Genomic DNA, 14,614 nt, shown 5'->3' with positions numbered 1-14,614 from the left:
AATGTATCTGCTAAGTGAATGGGAGCCGGCCACGCAGTGTAGTGGTAGCGTGCCTGCCTCTTACCCAGAGCCCCGGCTTCAATTTCCGGCCAGGTCACGGCTGGTTCAAGGTCCACTCAGCCTACATGATTACAATTGAGGAGCTATCTGATGGCTGCCCCAGTCTAGAAAGCCAAGAATAATGGCCGAGAGGATCCGTCGCACTGACCACATGACACCTCACAATCTGCAGGTTTTTGGGCTGAGCAGTGGTCGCTTGGTAGGCCATGGCCCTTCGGGGCTGTTGCGCCATGGGGTTTGGTTTGGAAAGTGAATGGGAAATTGCCGTGCTGAGTAGCTCGGACGGTAAAGCGCTGGCCTTCTGAGCCCAACTTGACAGGTTTGAGCTTGGCTCAGTCCATTGGTATTTGAAGGTGCTCAAATACGTCAGCCTCATTTTGGTAATTTATTGCCACATGAAAGAACTTCTAAAAAAAAACCCACGTCACTACAGCCCTTGTAGGGCCTTGGCCTACCAAGCGACCGCTGCTCAGCCCAAAGGCCTGCAGATTACGGAGTGTCGTGTGGTCAGCACGATGAATCCTCTCGGCCATTATTCTTGGCTTCGTAGACTGGGGCCGCTATCTCACCGTCAGATAGCTCCTCAATTCTAATCACGTAGGCTGAGTGGACCTCAAACCAGCCCTCAGGTCCAAGTAAAAATTCCTGACCTGGCCGGAAATCGAACCCGGGGCTTCCGGGTAAGAGGCAGGCACACTACCCCTACACCACGAGGGCAGCCTTAAAGAACTCCTGCTGGACAAAATTCCTATACTTCAGCATCTTAAAAAATAATAAAAGTAGTTAGTGGGACATAAAATCGATAACATTATTAAATAGAAAATAATTTCAAATGTTAAAACTTATTAACTAAAATAAAAATGATGGGAAAATATCATTTCAAAAATTCCGAAGTATCATGTTTAGTCTCAAGTAGTAATGATAGCCACTTAACATCTCTAAAAAAAAAACACACAAAAGGAAGTAATATATTCCTTTTCCTTGTGAACTGTTGTATTATTTCAGCCCTTAGCAAAAAAAATCAGTGATTTTCGTGAGACTAACATTTTTGTTGCCATCACTGGATATCTTTGTTTTTATTGGCCCAGTCTAGAAAGCCAAGGAACTGCTAGTCACTTTCAGGTTGTGTAGTGTTCGCCCGGTAGGCCAAGGCCTGTCAAGTAGGTAGTGCCATGGGATTTGGCTTAGTTCGGTTAGATTATTAATGTTGGCCGCATTTTGGTGTTCTGGAACAACTGTCAACAATTAGTGCTAAATGCATACATGGTAATATCAACATTCGAGAAGCAGTAGTCACTATCGCCCATCATTCAATTTAGCAATATACCTTCCAAATAACTAGGTACAATAGTAATAGAGAAGTACAAATTTCTTGAACGGACCCTTCAACCTTACCTGTCTGTCGCTAAGGTAGTGGCGCCGAGAACCGCCAGTAAAATAAGGTGCCTCATGATTCTGCTCCTGAAACAAACAATTAGAATAAGTGTTAATAAGTAATGGAAGTGAGAAACAATTCAGTAATAATACACTTGATGTTACAGCCAATTAGGACTACACATGTAGTCCAGTGGTGGTGGTGATATCATTTTAATCCATATGCACCCAGCTGCCATGTTGAACTTTCTAGTGTGCAGCTTTGGTGTTATAGACTGGAGTCAAACTGCCATCAGGAAGACTGTTCCAAAATGCCATTACCAGTCTGAAATTGCCTTATTGCAACGAATAAGGTATTGTAATAATAAGAAAAGAAGAAGTCGTATTTGATCGAGTTAGCTCTCAACAACTCTTCTTTTTTCTTTCTTTCTCCACTTCTTTTCCTACAGAAGAAATAACAAGAAGAAACAAAAAACAAGGAGCCATTTTTGATCGAGTAAGCCTTCATCAACTGTTCTTTTTTCTGTCTTTCTCGACCGCTTTTCCCAAAGAAGAAGAAAAACTGATAGGTCATTTTATTCAGTAAGCCCTCAGCCATTGTCTTTTCCTTTAGCCTCGTTTTGCTTAAAAGAGAAGAAGGGATTGAGTAAGCAGGGGCGTATTCTCCTTGAATGCAAGGCATTCATTGCATGCGTTATGATAACACAAAGAACTGTCTGATTTACGAGTTTAGGTTGTTTCAGGTCAAATATTAACGATTTCATCTCTCAGAAGTTCAAAAGGTCCGCGCAACTGTACTGGTTCCGTTGCTTGACTACGTGTGGTGCTGGTGTAGTGTCGCCGTCTACTCCACTCTCGGAAGAAAGAGACAGCAAATGGAGGAGTTAACGACGTAAGGCATTCAATCTTAAAATTGCATTCAGTGGCAGACGTAGTTCTGAAACCCTCCGAACGATGTCGCTGCAATTGAAACTTGGTCAGAATTTGTCACCCCATATCCGTGCTACCCTCTGCCATCTGTTAGCAACTTGGAGAAAGTCGACATGTTTACAGCGAACGGGACACACAGATTACCCCCTAGCGAGAACCCAACGTGACGAAACTGACCAATGCCACTGGGGTGACTTATCTCCAGTGCTTGAGTTGTGGCTAACTAGTGAGTTAATTCATTGTGTGTTTTGCTGATTAGTGAGTTCATTCTGTGTGTGCTGTTCCTGTGCTATTCGTGTTTTCGGAGTTTTATTATATTTTGCGCAATGTGGTATTAACGATGGATGAGTCTAAAACGGATATAATTGTAAATCAGTTTGAAAAGCCATTTACTGGCCGTTCGTTTGATGAAAAGATGCAAATAGTTAAAGCCGCGAGACCTCTACCTTTTCTCGTAAATTTCTTCTTCTTCTTCTTAATCTCCTTACCCTCCAGGGTTGGCTTTTCCCTCGGACTCAGCGAGGGATCCCTCCTCTACCGCCTCAAGGGCAGTGTCCTGGAGCTTCAGACTCTGGGTCGGGGATACAACTGGGGAGGATGACCAGTACCTCGCCCAGGCTGCCTCACCTGCTATACTGAACAGGGGCCTTGCGGGGGATGGGAAGATTGGAAGGGATAGACAAGGAAGAGGGAAGGAAGCGGCCGTGGCCTGAAGTTAGGTACCATCCCGGCATTGGCCTGGAGGAGAAGTGGGAAACCACGGAAAACCACTTTGAGGATGGCTGAGGTGGGAATCGAACCCACCTCTACTCAGTTGACCTCCCGAGGCTGAGTGGAACCCGTTCCAGCCCTCGTACCACTTTTCAAATTTCGTGGCAGAGCCGGGAAGCGAACCCGGGCCTCCGGGGGTGGCAGCTAATTACATTAACTACTACACCACAGAGGCAGAACCTCGTAAATTTAAAAAGAGAAAACAAGAATTGTGTACGCACGTTCAATCCAGAAACTTACAGTAAAACTGTTTGGCTCGAGTTCACCTACATGTAATTAGGGTGAGTAGAATTGAAATTTACTTAATACATTGTGTTAACTGCATGGTTACTAGTTGCATGCCTCAGTGGAGATTCCAGGATACGCCACTGTGAGTAAGCCCTCTGCAACTGTTATTTTTCTTTCTTTCTCCACAGGTTTTCTTGAAGGAGGAGAATAAGAAGAAGGAAGAACAAGATGAAGAAAAGAAGAAGCTATATTTGATCAAATAAGCCATCAGCAATTGTTCTTTTTCTTTCTTTCTTTCTCCACTGTTTTTCCTAACACAGCAGAAGAAGAGAAAGAAGAAGAGGATGAGAAAAGAAGGGGGGAAAAAAGCCATATTTGATCAACTAAGCACTCAGCAACTGCTCTATTTCTTTCTCCACTATTTTTCTTCCTTTCCCCATGTCTTTTCCAACACTCTAGTGGGGTTACAGCTGTGGACCAGTATGGTTATGGATATTTACACCATAAGAGCGCGTACCAATTTGCTTACATGTGCATTTGGGTTAAGGGGAAGTACAGCCACCTGTTCTAAACTTTAACCCAGTGATCATGCATTTAAAGACCTGGTTACCTTCTTAACTAAGGGTGAATCTTTAAAACAATGCTTTACAGAGACAGTATTTTTTAAAATTATTTCATCTATATATATAAAATAACTTGTCCTGACTGACTGACTGACTGACTGACTGACTGACTGACTGACTGACTGACTGACTGACTGACTGACTGACTGACTGACTGACTGACTGACTGACTGACTGATTCATCATCGCAGAGCCAAAACTACTGGACGTAACGAAATGAAATTTTGGGGATATATTCATATTAAGATGTAGGTGCTCGCTAAGAGAGGATTTTTGGATATTCCTTCGCTAAGGGGGTGAAAAGAGGGGTGAAATTTTAAAATGAGTGTGCCTATATCTCGAAAGTTTAAAAGTTTACAGATGTAAAAATTGGTATTTAGAATCTTCTTTAAAAATAAGGAAACACGTATTTTTTTGTTTTCAGAAAATCCCAATAGGAGGGGTGAAAAGGGGTGAAAATGGGGAAAATGGGTTGAATGCCCTCAATCAGTATACCAGTACTTATATCTCAGAAACTGAAGATATTACAGACCTGAAAATTGGTACTTTTGATCTCTTTTAAAAATAAAGAAACACGTATTTTTTTGTTTTTGAAAAATCCATTTAATGGGAGGGTGAAAATGGGGTGAATTTTTAAAATGAGTGAATCTATATCTCCAAACTTTTAAAGTTTGCAGATGTAAAAATTGGTATTTAGAATCTTCATTAAACATAAAGAAACACGTATTTTTTTGTTTTCGGAAAATCGCAATAGGAGGGGTGAAAAGGGGTGAAAAAGGGGTCGAAAGCCTTTTATGAGGCTACATATATTTCAGAAACTGAAGATATTACAGACCTGAAAATTGGTGTTTGGGATCTCCTTTAAAATAAAGAAACACGTATTTTTTTGTTTTTGGAAAATCCAATTAATAGGGGGGTGAAAAGGGGGTGATTTTTTAAAATGAGTGTATCTATATCTCAAAACTGTTACAGTTTATAGATGTAAAAATTGATATTTAGAATCTCCTTTAAAAATAAAGAAACACGTATTCTTTTGTTTTCGGAAAATCCCAATAGGAAGGGTGTAAAAGGGTGAATAATGGGTTGAATGCCTTTAATGAGGCTACTTATATTTCAGAACCCGAAGATATTACAGACCTGAAAATTGGTATTTGGGATCTACTTTAAATGTAAAGAAACACGTATTTTTTCGTTTTTGGAAAATCCAAATATTGAAGGGTGAAAAGGGGAGTGAATTTTTTAAAATGAATGTGTCTACATCTTAAAACTTTAAAATTTACAGATGTAAAAATTGGTAGTTAGAATCTCCTCTAAAAATAAAGGAACACGTATTTTTTTGTTTCCTGTAAATTCCAATAGGAGGGGTGTAAAAGGGTAAAAAATGGGTTGAATTCCTTTAATGAGGATACATATATCTCAGAAACGGAAGATAGTACAGAACTGAAAATTTGTATGTGGGATCTCCTTTAAAAATAAAGAAACACGTATTTTTTTTTTTAGTTTTTGGAAAATCCTATTAATGGCGGTTAAACAGAAGTGACAAACTGGGGTGAATTTTTTGAAAGATTATCTTGGGAACGTAAAATGTTACAGACGTAAAAAGTGGGTGTTTGGAATCTCCTGTAAATGTAAAGAAACATAGGTGATTTGTTTTTCGAAACTCCACTTAAGGGGAACCCAAAAGGGGTGAAATTTTAAAATGAGAATTTTTACAGTATATCTAAAAAACTTAACATGTTACAGAAGTGAAAAATGGTATTTTTATCTCTATTAAACATAAAGAAACGTGTATTTTTAATTTTCGGAAATACCACTTGGGTGGAGGGGGGGGGGGGGTGAAAGTGACTGAAAATGGTGTTGAATTCTTTTAATTAGGCTACTGATATCTTAAAAATGAAGATGTTACAGACGTGAAATTTGATATTTGCAATCTGCTTTAAAAGTAAAGAAACACGTATTCTCGGAAAATCCAATGAAGCGGGGGGAGGGGGGTGAAAGAATTGAAAAATTAATTGACTTTAATTGTATGAGAATATATACATCTAATAAAAACTAAAGTTGTTACAGACGTGAAAATTCGTATTTGGATCTCCTTTAAAAACAAAGAAAAACGCGTTTTGGGGCGGAAGGCATCTTGGGGGGCGGGAGTGTAAAGGAGTTGAATTCCTTTCATGAGGACACATAAATCAAAAACTGAAGAATTTTGAGTCGTGATAATTGGTATTTAGAAGATCCTTCACTATTAAAGAAACAAGTATTTTTTGCGGAAAAATTCACTTAGGGGGGGGGGGGAGTAGTTTGAAATGAAGTGACAAAAGTAAATTATATTTATGGGGATACTTATATCTCAAAACTGAAGGTAATAGACGTGAACATTGGTGTTTGTAATCTCCCTTAAACATAAAGAAACACGCCTTCTTTTAATTTTTTTTTGGGGGGGGGGGGGTGGCAGTAAAAACTAACGGCGGTGGGGTGTAAAAGGAGGTGAGGCCAATTGATTTTACTGTTCTTAATGTACTTATAAGGATCCTCCGTTGCTCAGGCGGCAGCGCGCCGGCCTCTCACAGCTGGGTTCCGTGGTTCAAATCCCGGTCACTCCATGTGACATTCGTGCTGGACAAAATGGAGTCGGAACAGGTTTTTTCTCTGGATACCCCGGTTTTCCCTGTCATCATTCATCCCAGCAACACATAATAGTAATAATAATAATAATAATAATAATAATAATAATGTTCCGGACCGTCGTCAAATGTGCGGACCGCGCTGGAAACGGCTCCTGGACGGGTAATGACTAAGAATGCAGCCGGCCGCGGGTTCAGTGCAGCCAAGGCTCCCAATAAGACACCACGCCGGATCTCCTGAAGGATTTTATCCAGATTAAAAATGATTATAGGAATATACGGTATGTCAAAGATTTACGGACCCAACTGACCGGGAAGAATACCTAAGCCTAGCCCGGGAAGTACGAAATCGATTGCTGGAAAGGAAGATTGAAAAATGGGAGGAAACGTGCCGTAATCTAATAGAAAACGAGTCAGATCGGGAATTTTGGTGGATTCTCGCTGAAAACGTGTCAGATAGCGAATTTCGGCGGATTATATATCTAAAACAATAAGCATTCAATTATAAATTTCAGTATAATACCGTAGCGAAGCACGGGTACCATGCTAGTACAAATATAAAAATATTGCTTCTCTTAATAATAGATCCAAACACAACATGTTTCAACTCTCTGGGATTTACTGATGACCTTGCTCTCCTGTCTGACAACATGCAGGAAGCCTAACAACAAGTTAAATTACTACTGGAAATAATACAGAAGATTGGCATCAGCATATCCTTTGAAAAGAAGAAATCAAATTAACTGACCCACCACTCATAAATAAAATTATAATAGAACATGAAATCAAAATCATTGACAAATTTAAATATATCAGAGAAATAATAGCATAAAACCTCAATGAAAATCTGACATGACATAGTAAAATAAATAAACTGACCAGAACATAATATATCACCAAAAACACATTTAAAAAAAAAAAGGAAAAAGGCCCCTCGGTAGCTACAAAATTAACCCTCTAAGCGCCAACGTCCTTTTGAAAGCCTATTTGGTTTCCATCTGAAAAATGCCAACGTCCTTTCAACAGGACTTTCAGTATTTATTTCATGTTATTAAAAGTTAACAGTCATTTTCCTCTCAGAATTTCCAAATATGTTTGCAATAAACAGCCACTTTTATTTTAAAGACCATTGTTTCAGTATATCATTCCAATCAGCAGGCATATTTATTGGCGCACTTTACTTGGCACGGCAACAACACTAGCAATCTCGCTCTGTACCTTGTCCTCACTGTGTCTAGTTGCTCTTGACATTTTACTTGTTCATTTATTGCTGTGAAAATGATTATATATATCCACTGTCCTTGACAAAACATAGGTGTGTTTGAGAGGTCTTGGAAAATATACTTGTACTGAATTTGATGATGATGATGATTATTATTATTATTATTATTATTATTATTATTATTATTATTATTATTATTATTATTATTATTATTATTATTATTATTGTCCGCTTCACCCTCTTTGGGGTACGATAGATCTATCAATGGTTAGTGAGTCGTGTTTTCCTGTCCTCCCAGTACTTTTTCATTCTTTCAGATCTTGCCTTCCTCTCTTCTTCAGAAATTCTGTATAGTCGTTTGGGCTTCACCCTGTCCTGAAACCTATTTATTTTATCTTTGGTTATTTTCTTTGCAGATCCATCTACAAGCATCTCTTATGTAATTTGGAATTCTCGTAGGTCCTTCTCAGTTTCCTTAAACCAGTTCGGCTTTGTTTTCTTAGTACGGAAATAGTCGAAGATTCTTTTAGTTATCCTTTTTGGATCCATTATTATTATTATTATTATTATTATTATTATTATTATTATTATTATTATTATTATTATTATTATTATTATTATTATTATTTGTAGTATGCTATGTAAGTCTTATGAAAAAGAAGTTTGTATCGTATTTCATTAGTACTGACATGTAAAGAAAACTAGTGTAATTGGCTCATTTGGATATGTAAAATAATTATTTTTACTACAGATTTATTTTAGGTACAATATTGATGAAATTTTCAATATAGCTTCATAATAGGTTGTACTATTCAATAAATATATTTGCGATGTATAAAAATGTTTTTTTTCTACCTACATTTTATTGCTAAACTTTTGTTTTGTTTTATTTTTAATTAATATTTTTGGGTTTTGGCTGCCAAATATTTACTAATGGTCATAAATGAACTGAGTAAGGCTTTATTCATATAGGCAATCATATTAGTAAAATAATAATAGTTTCTACCTACAATAACAGCTGAACTGTGAGTGATCAAACAAAAGCTTGTAAAAAAAAAAAACGGAAACTGGCCTTGGCGCTCAGCGGTAGGAAAACCGTAATAACACGCGGCGCTCAAAGGGTTAAAACACTATAAAACATTTAGACAACCAGAAACAACAAACGCAAGTGAAACCATTTTCAAAACAACTAACACTTCAGAAATATACAGAATACTCAAGATTGAAAGAAGAATAACCAGAATGTGCATAAATAAAAACTATCAAGAAAATTGACACTGGAGACTAGCTTCTAATGAAACAATCTACAGGGAAATGGAACTAGTAATTAACACAATCAGGAAGAAACTAATCTCATTCTTTGGGAATCCACTTAGGGTACCAGAAAACAGAATCATCAGGAGAATAATAGAAAACTTATGGAAGAGTAAGATACAGAAATCAAGGAAGATATGCAAAAACTACAAATTACAATAGAAGATTTTAAAAACAAAACATACAAAATCAATAATCTCACAGATAAACAAACCAGACTACAAACCAAGATCAATGCATGAATAATGGGGCGGGCGATTTCAGGCGAAGAAAGTTAAGATCCGAGAGAATGAAGTACCAGGCTGACAGAAAGCTAAAAGACCCTTTTTATGAAACTGACAAACGTGGTCCAATTAATAATAATAATAATAATAATAATAATAATAATAATAATAATAATAATAATAATAATAATAATAATCCGTAACAGATTAATAAACTCCAAAGTCATAGTACTTTATAGATTTTAGAAAGGCTTTTGACTCTGTTGATAGAGAAACTCTAGATAAAATAATCCGAGAGTTCGGACTTAAAACCAAATTGGCAACTAATTCATGAAACCCTCACAGACACCATATCAAAAGTAAAATTTATGGGTGAAATATTTAAACCATTCAGAATAAATACTGGTGTAAGGCAAGGTGATGGTTTATCTCCACTCCTATTCAATTGCATCCTGGACAAAAATAGTAAGAATTTGGAACAAAAAACTGAAAGAACACAAGCTATCACCAATACCAGCGGGAAGAAAGAACAGAGGTGTTGAAATAAATTGTCTATCATTTACAGATGATTTTTCCATACTTTCAGAAAACCTGAAAAATGCAGCATTACAAGTCAGTCTCTTGGAAGAAATAGCCAACAGAACAGGTTTAAGAATTTCTGTAGAAAAAACTAAATTTATCACAAATATGACAAATGCTCCAGAATTTCTAGTAACAGAAACTGGTCAAATAAAGAAGGTAAAGAAATTCAAATATTTGGGAGAAACAATTCAACAAAATGGTTTGGGAAAATGCAGTGTAGAAGAAAGGATACACAAAATGGAAAGAGCATATGGTATACCTAGGAATATATAACAAAAAGTGTTTATCTAAAAACCTCAAAATACAACAGTAGTCAAACTGGAATGCCTATATGTGAGTGAATGTCTAGTACTTAATTACAAGCTGAATAAATTAGAAGTATCAGAAAGAAATACAGAAAATACTCGGCCTGTTAAGAACTACAGAACTCTCGAAATCAAGAAATAATGATGAAATATACTGGAACATGGAAAACATAACAGATACAATGGGGAAGAGGTGATTGATATTTTTTGGACATTTATACAGAATGGATGACAACAGGGTAACCAAACAGATCTTCAAATATCTTTGGAACAAGAAGGCAACAACAACCGTGATTCATGAAGTCAAGAAAGATTTGGAAAGAAACAGCATAAGGGAAGAAGAAGCAACAGAGAATGAGATTTTTAGAAAGAAAGTAAATTCCAAGGTTGCAAGGGAAAGAAAGCAGGCTCAAATTGGTCTGAGAAGAGAGAAAAAGGGGGCATAGTGAGCAGATGAAGGAGTATTTGAGGAAGAAGAAGGAAGAACAGAGGATGAAGCGTTGAAATTGGTACGTGGTTCTTAGAAGACCCTAACAGAGAAAGAAGAAGAATGTTTGTATAATGAATGCTGAACCTGTAACATTAACCATTCAGCAAGAGCTGGACGATAAATATGTAATTAGGATATTGTTTCAACAATTAAGTTCCCAAAAGGAAACCATAATTTAATTTCAATCAATCAATCAACCACCTACATTTAGAGCTGTCGCCCAGGTGGCAGATTCCCTATCAGTTGTTAACCCAGCTTTTTCTTAAACATTTTCAAAAACCTTGGAAATTTATGGAACATTTCCCTTGATAATGTATTCCAATCCCTAGTTCCTCTTCCTATAAACAAATATTTGGCCCAATTTGTCCTCTTCAATTCCATCTTTATCTTCATATTGTGATCTTTCCTACTTTTAAAAGCTCTGCTCAAGCTTACTCATCTCTCCACCCACAGCTCAAAACATACCACATAGTCGAGTAGCTCGTCTCCTTACTCCCAACTCTTCCCTGTCCAAAGTTTATAACATTTTCATAACACTACCCCTGTCAGAAATCACCTGGAACAAATCATGCTGCTTTCCTTTGGATCTTTTTCAGTTCTCGTATCAAGTAGTCCTGGTGTGGGTCTAATTGGAAACTTACCAGAGACTTATATGCCCTCTCCTTTACATCCTTACTTCATCCCCTAAATACCCTCACAACCATGTCAAGACATCTGAAACCTTTCTTAACTACTTTGTTAATGTCATTACCCCATTGGAGATCATTTTTTATTTTAACACCTAGGTACTTGTGGTACTCTCACCCCATCAACACAGTAATTAAAACTGAGAGGAGTTTCCTCTTTGTGAAACTTATAACTTGACTTTTCATCCCATGCACCATCATACCATTATCTGCTGTCCATGAATTCAAGAGCTTGAATGTTTTTAGTATATTGTTGCTCTGTTGTAGACTCCATTTTATGATAGAAAGTACGCCCATGTTGTATCCAAATTCAGACTTGAATTCTCCATTAGTTCACTTCCTGTGCACTTGAAGTTCTCCACAACTTCAAAATCTGTTTTTCTACTTCTATTACTACCGGGCGAGTTGGCCGTGCGGTTAGGGGTGCGCAACTGTGAGCTTGCATCCGGGAGAGAGTGGGTTCAAATCCCACTGTTGGCAGCCCTGAAGATGGTTTTCCATGGTTTCCCATTTTCACACCAGGCAAATGCTGGGGCTGTACTTTAATTAAGGCCATGACTGCTTCCTTCCAACTCCTAGGCCTTCCCTATCCCATCGTCACCATGAGACCTATCTGTGTCAGTGCGATGTAAAAAAAAAAAAAAAAAAAAAAAAGAAAGAAAACTATTACTCCTTTCCTTGTCTTGATCTTCTTCTCCAAACTGATTCTCATTCTCTAATATTTCTCCCTCCCATCTACTAGATAAGGGTTATTCTGCCCGAAGGCAGGTCCGAACCTCCGCAGAGGTGTTCCTGAGCCGGAGTTTACGTGCGGTAGGGTGGCCAGTTCCTTTCCGCTCCTCCATTCCCTTACCCTCCACCAACAGCGCGTGGCAACCCATCCAACTCCTGACCACACCCAATGTTGCTTAACTTCGGAGATCTCACGGGATCTGGTGTTTCAACATGGCTATGGCCGTTGGCTCCCATCTACTCGAATGTTCTTAATTACATAAAGTATGTCTTCTCACTACTTGGTCCAGGTTCAGCAGTCTCCCTCAGTGTTGCCTGGCCATGAGCATAACAAATCCCTTCTTTCTCTTGAACGTTCAAATATTGTCAAACAGATATTTCATCCTTTCTGCAGTCATGCCTTTTACTTCCAACTTCTTAGGTAGGTTCTGAGGAAGATTATCTGCCTCTAAAATTACAGATGTTGACACATAATTACCCCGGTCATTTTTTTTTTCCCCACAAGAAAATGACTGAAAGCTGTGATCTGAGGAACTCTTTTCCAACCATCAACAGTGAATCTATTTTCCCGCAATACTATAACAGACGAACAGATAGAAATTAAACTGAACCTGACATAGGCTAGTATTTATCCTGGCTGAGGTGGTGGTGGTAAAAATGAAGGTATCGGCCAAAGAAAGACAACGGCCATGAAGGGTGTGAAAATGAAAGACTTCTAGGCCTCGAGTGCTCTAATATCGTCGGGGTCGGAAAAGAACAAGAGTTGAGCAAAGGAGGTCTGATAGGATAGATGAAAGTGAGGAGCCTGGCACAACTAAGTGGAAGCAATGCCAAGACTCAGCTAAGGGCCTTGTGGTCGCCAACCACACTCCCAAGTTGACTGATGTAAATACCAAGTTATTATTCAAATAGTACAAAGTGGTGGTGGTAGTGATTATTGTTTCTTTAAGAGAAAGTACAACTGGCCAACCATCCTCTGTTAACACTAATCAGAAAGAAAATGGAAGAGGTCCGACACTTCGAAAAATGAAGGTATCGGCCAAAGAAAGACAAGGGCCACGAAGGGCGTGAAAATGAAAGAGTCCTTAGGCCTCGGAATTTTGTAGCGTCGGGGCCGGAAAATAACAAGATTTGATATAGGGTGGTCGGATAGGATAGATGAAAGTTAGGAGCCTGACACAAGTAAGTGGAAGCAATGCCAGTTAGGGAAAATCGTGGTCGCCAACTCACGCTCCCAAGTTGAGAGCCCCTGGTCCCCCTTTTGTCACCTCTTACGACAGGAAGGAATCGACACACATCTGGCGAGTTCGGCTGCGGGAGGCCAAGTCTACTTTGAGAGAGTAGCGAACATACACGTTAACCGATTTAGGTGAAATAAAAGTTTCTTTTTCTTTCCAGAATTTAATGAACTACACAAAACACGTTTAAAGAGCTACAACACTGGGCCGTACAGTTAGATGTTAGGACCCTTTAAACAACGATCAACAACTATCAGTTACAACACTGTTATGCTAATTGCAGTTAGAGGAAAGGAATTACGAAAAAAATGCTGCAAAAATTTTACAGTGTCGAGGTATGTGGTTAATTTATACAAGGGGGAACTGCAAAGAGCAGATCGTGGTGATCCATAAAATGTACCGCAACACTTAAGATTTGCCTGTGTCGATGTAACGTACAAAAATCGAATCGCGAAAATATAAAACTATGGAAAAAGAAAAACCATCTTCAGGGCTATCAACGATGGGGTTAGAACAGAAATAATACCTGTCTGTAGGAGGAGTTTCGCACGCTGTGAATTCCAGCTGATTTGAGATTTCGTATTCCAGTCGAAGTGGTCTCAATGAACTGTCGCCAGCCTGAAGGAAGTTGACAACGAAAACAAGTTCTGCTTTCAATAACAGACAGGACAGGTTTCTTTTGACCTTAATGTTCACTAACCTAGGCTACTCGAGCGCGAGGTAGAACACAACCTCCCACAAGCAGCCCCCGGTTGATTGTTAAATCAGTATGAGGCGGTGACTGATTACAATTCAATAATAATAATAATAATAATAATAATAATAATAATAATAATAATAATGTTATTTGCTTTACGTCCCATAAACTACTTTTACGGCTTTCGGAGACGCCGAGGTGCTGGAATTTTGTCCCGCAGGAGTTCTCTAACGTGCCAGTAAATCTACCGACACGAGGCTGGCGTATTTGAGCACCATCGGAGTGAGCCAGGATCGAACCTGTCAAGTTGGGGTCAGAAGGCGAGCGTCTCCACCGTCTGAGCCACTCGGCCCGGCAAATTATAGTTCAAGACTGAGCAACCATCCTCGAGGGCAGGGCGAACACTTCGAGGGAGAGAAGGATTACGAAATGCATGAAAAACAAGGACTCCCTAGACCTCGTAAAACTTGTGTTTTAGGGGTCAGAAGAGAACGAGAAATGACCAAGGGAGGTTGGA

At 38.6% G+C, this 14,614-nt stretch overlaps 1 protein-coding gene across 5 annotated transcripts in view; it reads right to left on the bottom strand.

The window, feature by feature from the left end:
* The window catches only part of LOC136857438 (chitooligosaccharidolytic beta-N-acetylglucosaminidase), a 146,584-nt gene that overhangs the window by 42,960 nt on the left and 89,010 nt on the right, over positions 1-14,614 (bottom strand). For 4 of the 5 annotated variants that reach the window (XM_067136101.2, XM_067136102.2, XM_067136100.2 and 1 more), the window contains exon 2: positions 1,456-1,521. In XM_067136101.2, the coding sequence (XP_066992202.2) occupies positions 1,456-1,511 (56 nt within the window). In that variant the 5' untranslated portion in view covers positions 1,512-1,521. Of the gene's footprint in view, positions 1-1,455; positions 1,522-13,926; positions 14,010-14,614 lie in introns of those variants that run through there. The other variant, XM_067136104.2, reaches the window with a different exon arrangement.

Source organism: Anabrus simplex, chromosome 1 (assembly GCF_040414725.1).
Source record: "Anabrus simplex isolate iqAnaSimp1 chromosome 1, ASM4041472v1, whole genome shotgun sequence".
Taxonomy (NCBI): Eukaryota; Metazoa; Arthropoda; class Insecta; order Orthoptera; family Tettigoniidae; genus Anabrus; species Anabrus simplex.
The sequence above is the reverse complement of the archived record's forward strand: the minus strand, read 5'-3'. Positions and strand labels throughout refer to the sequence as shown.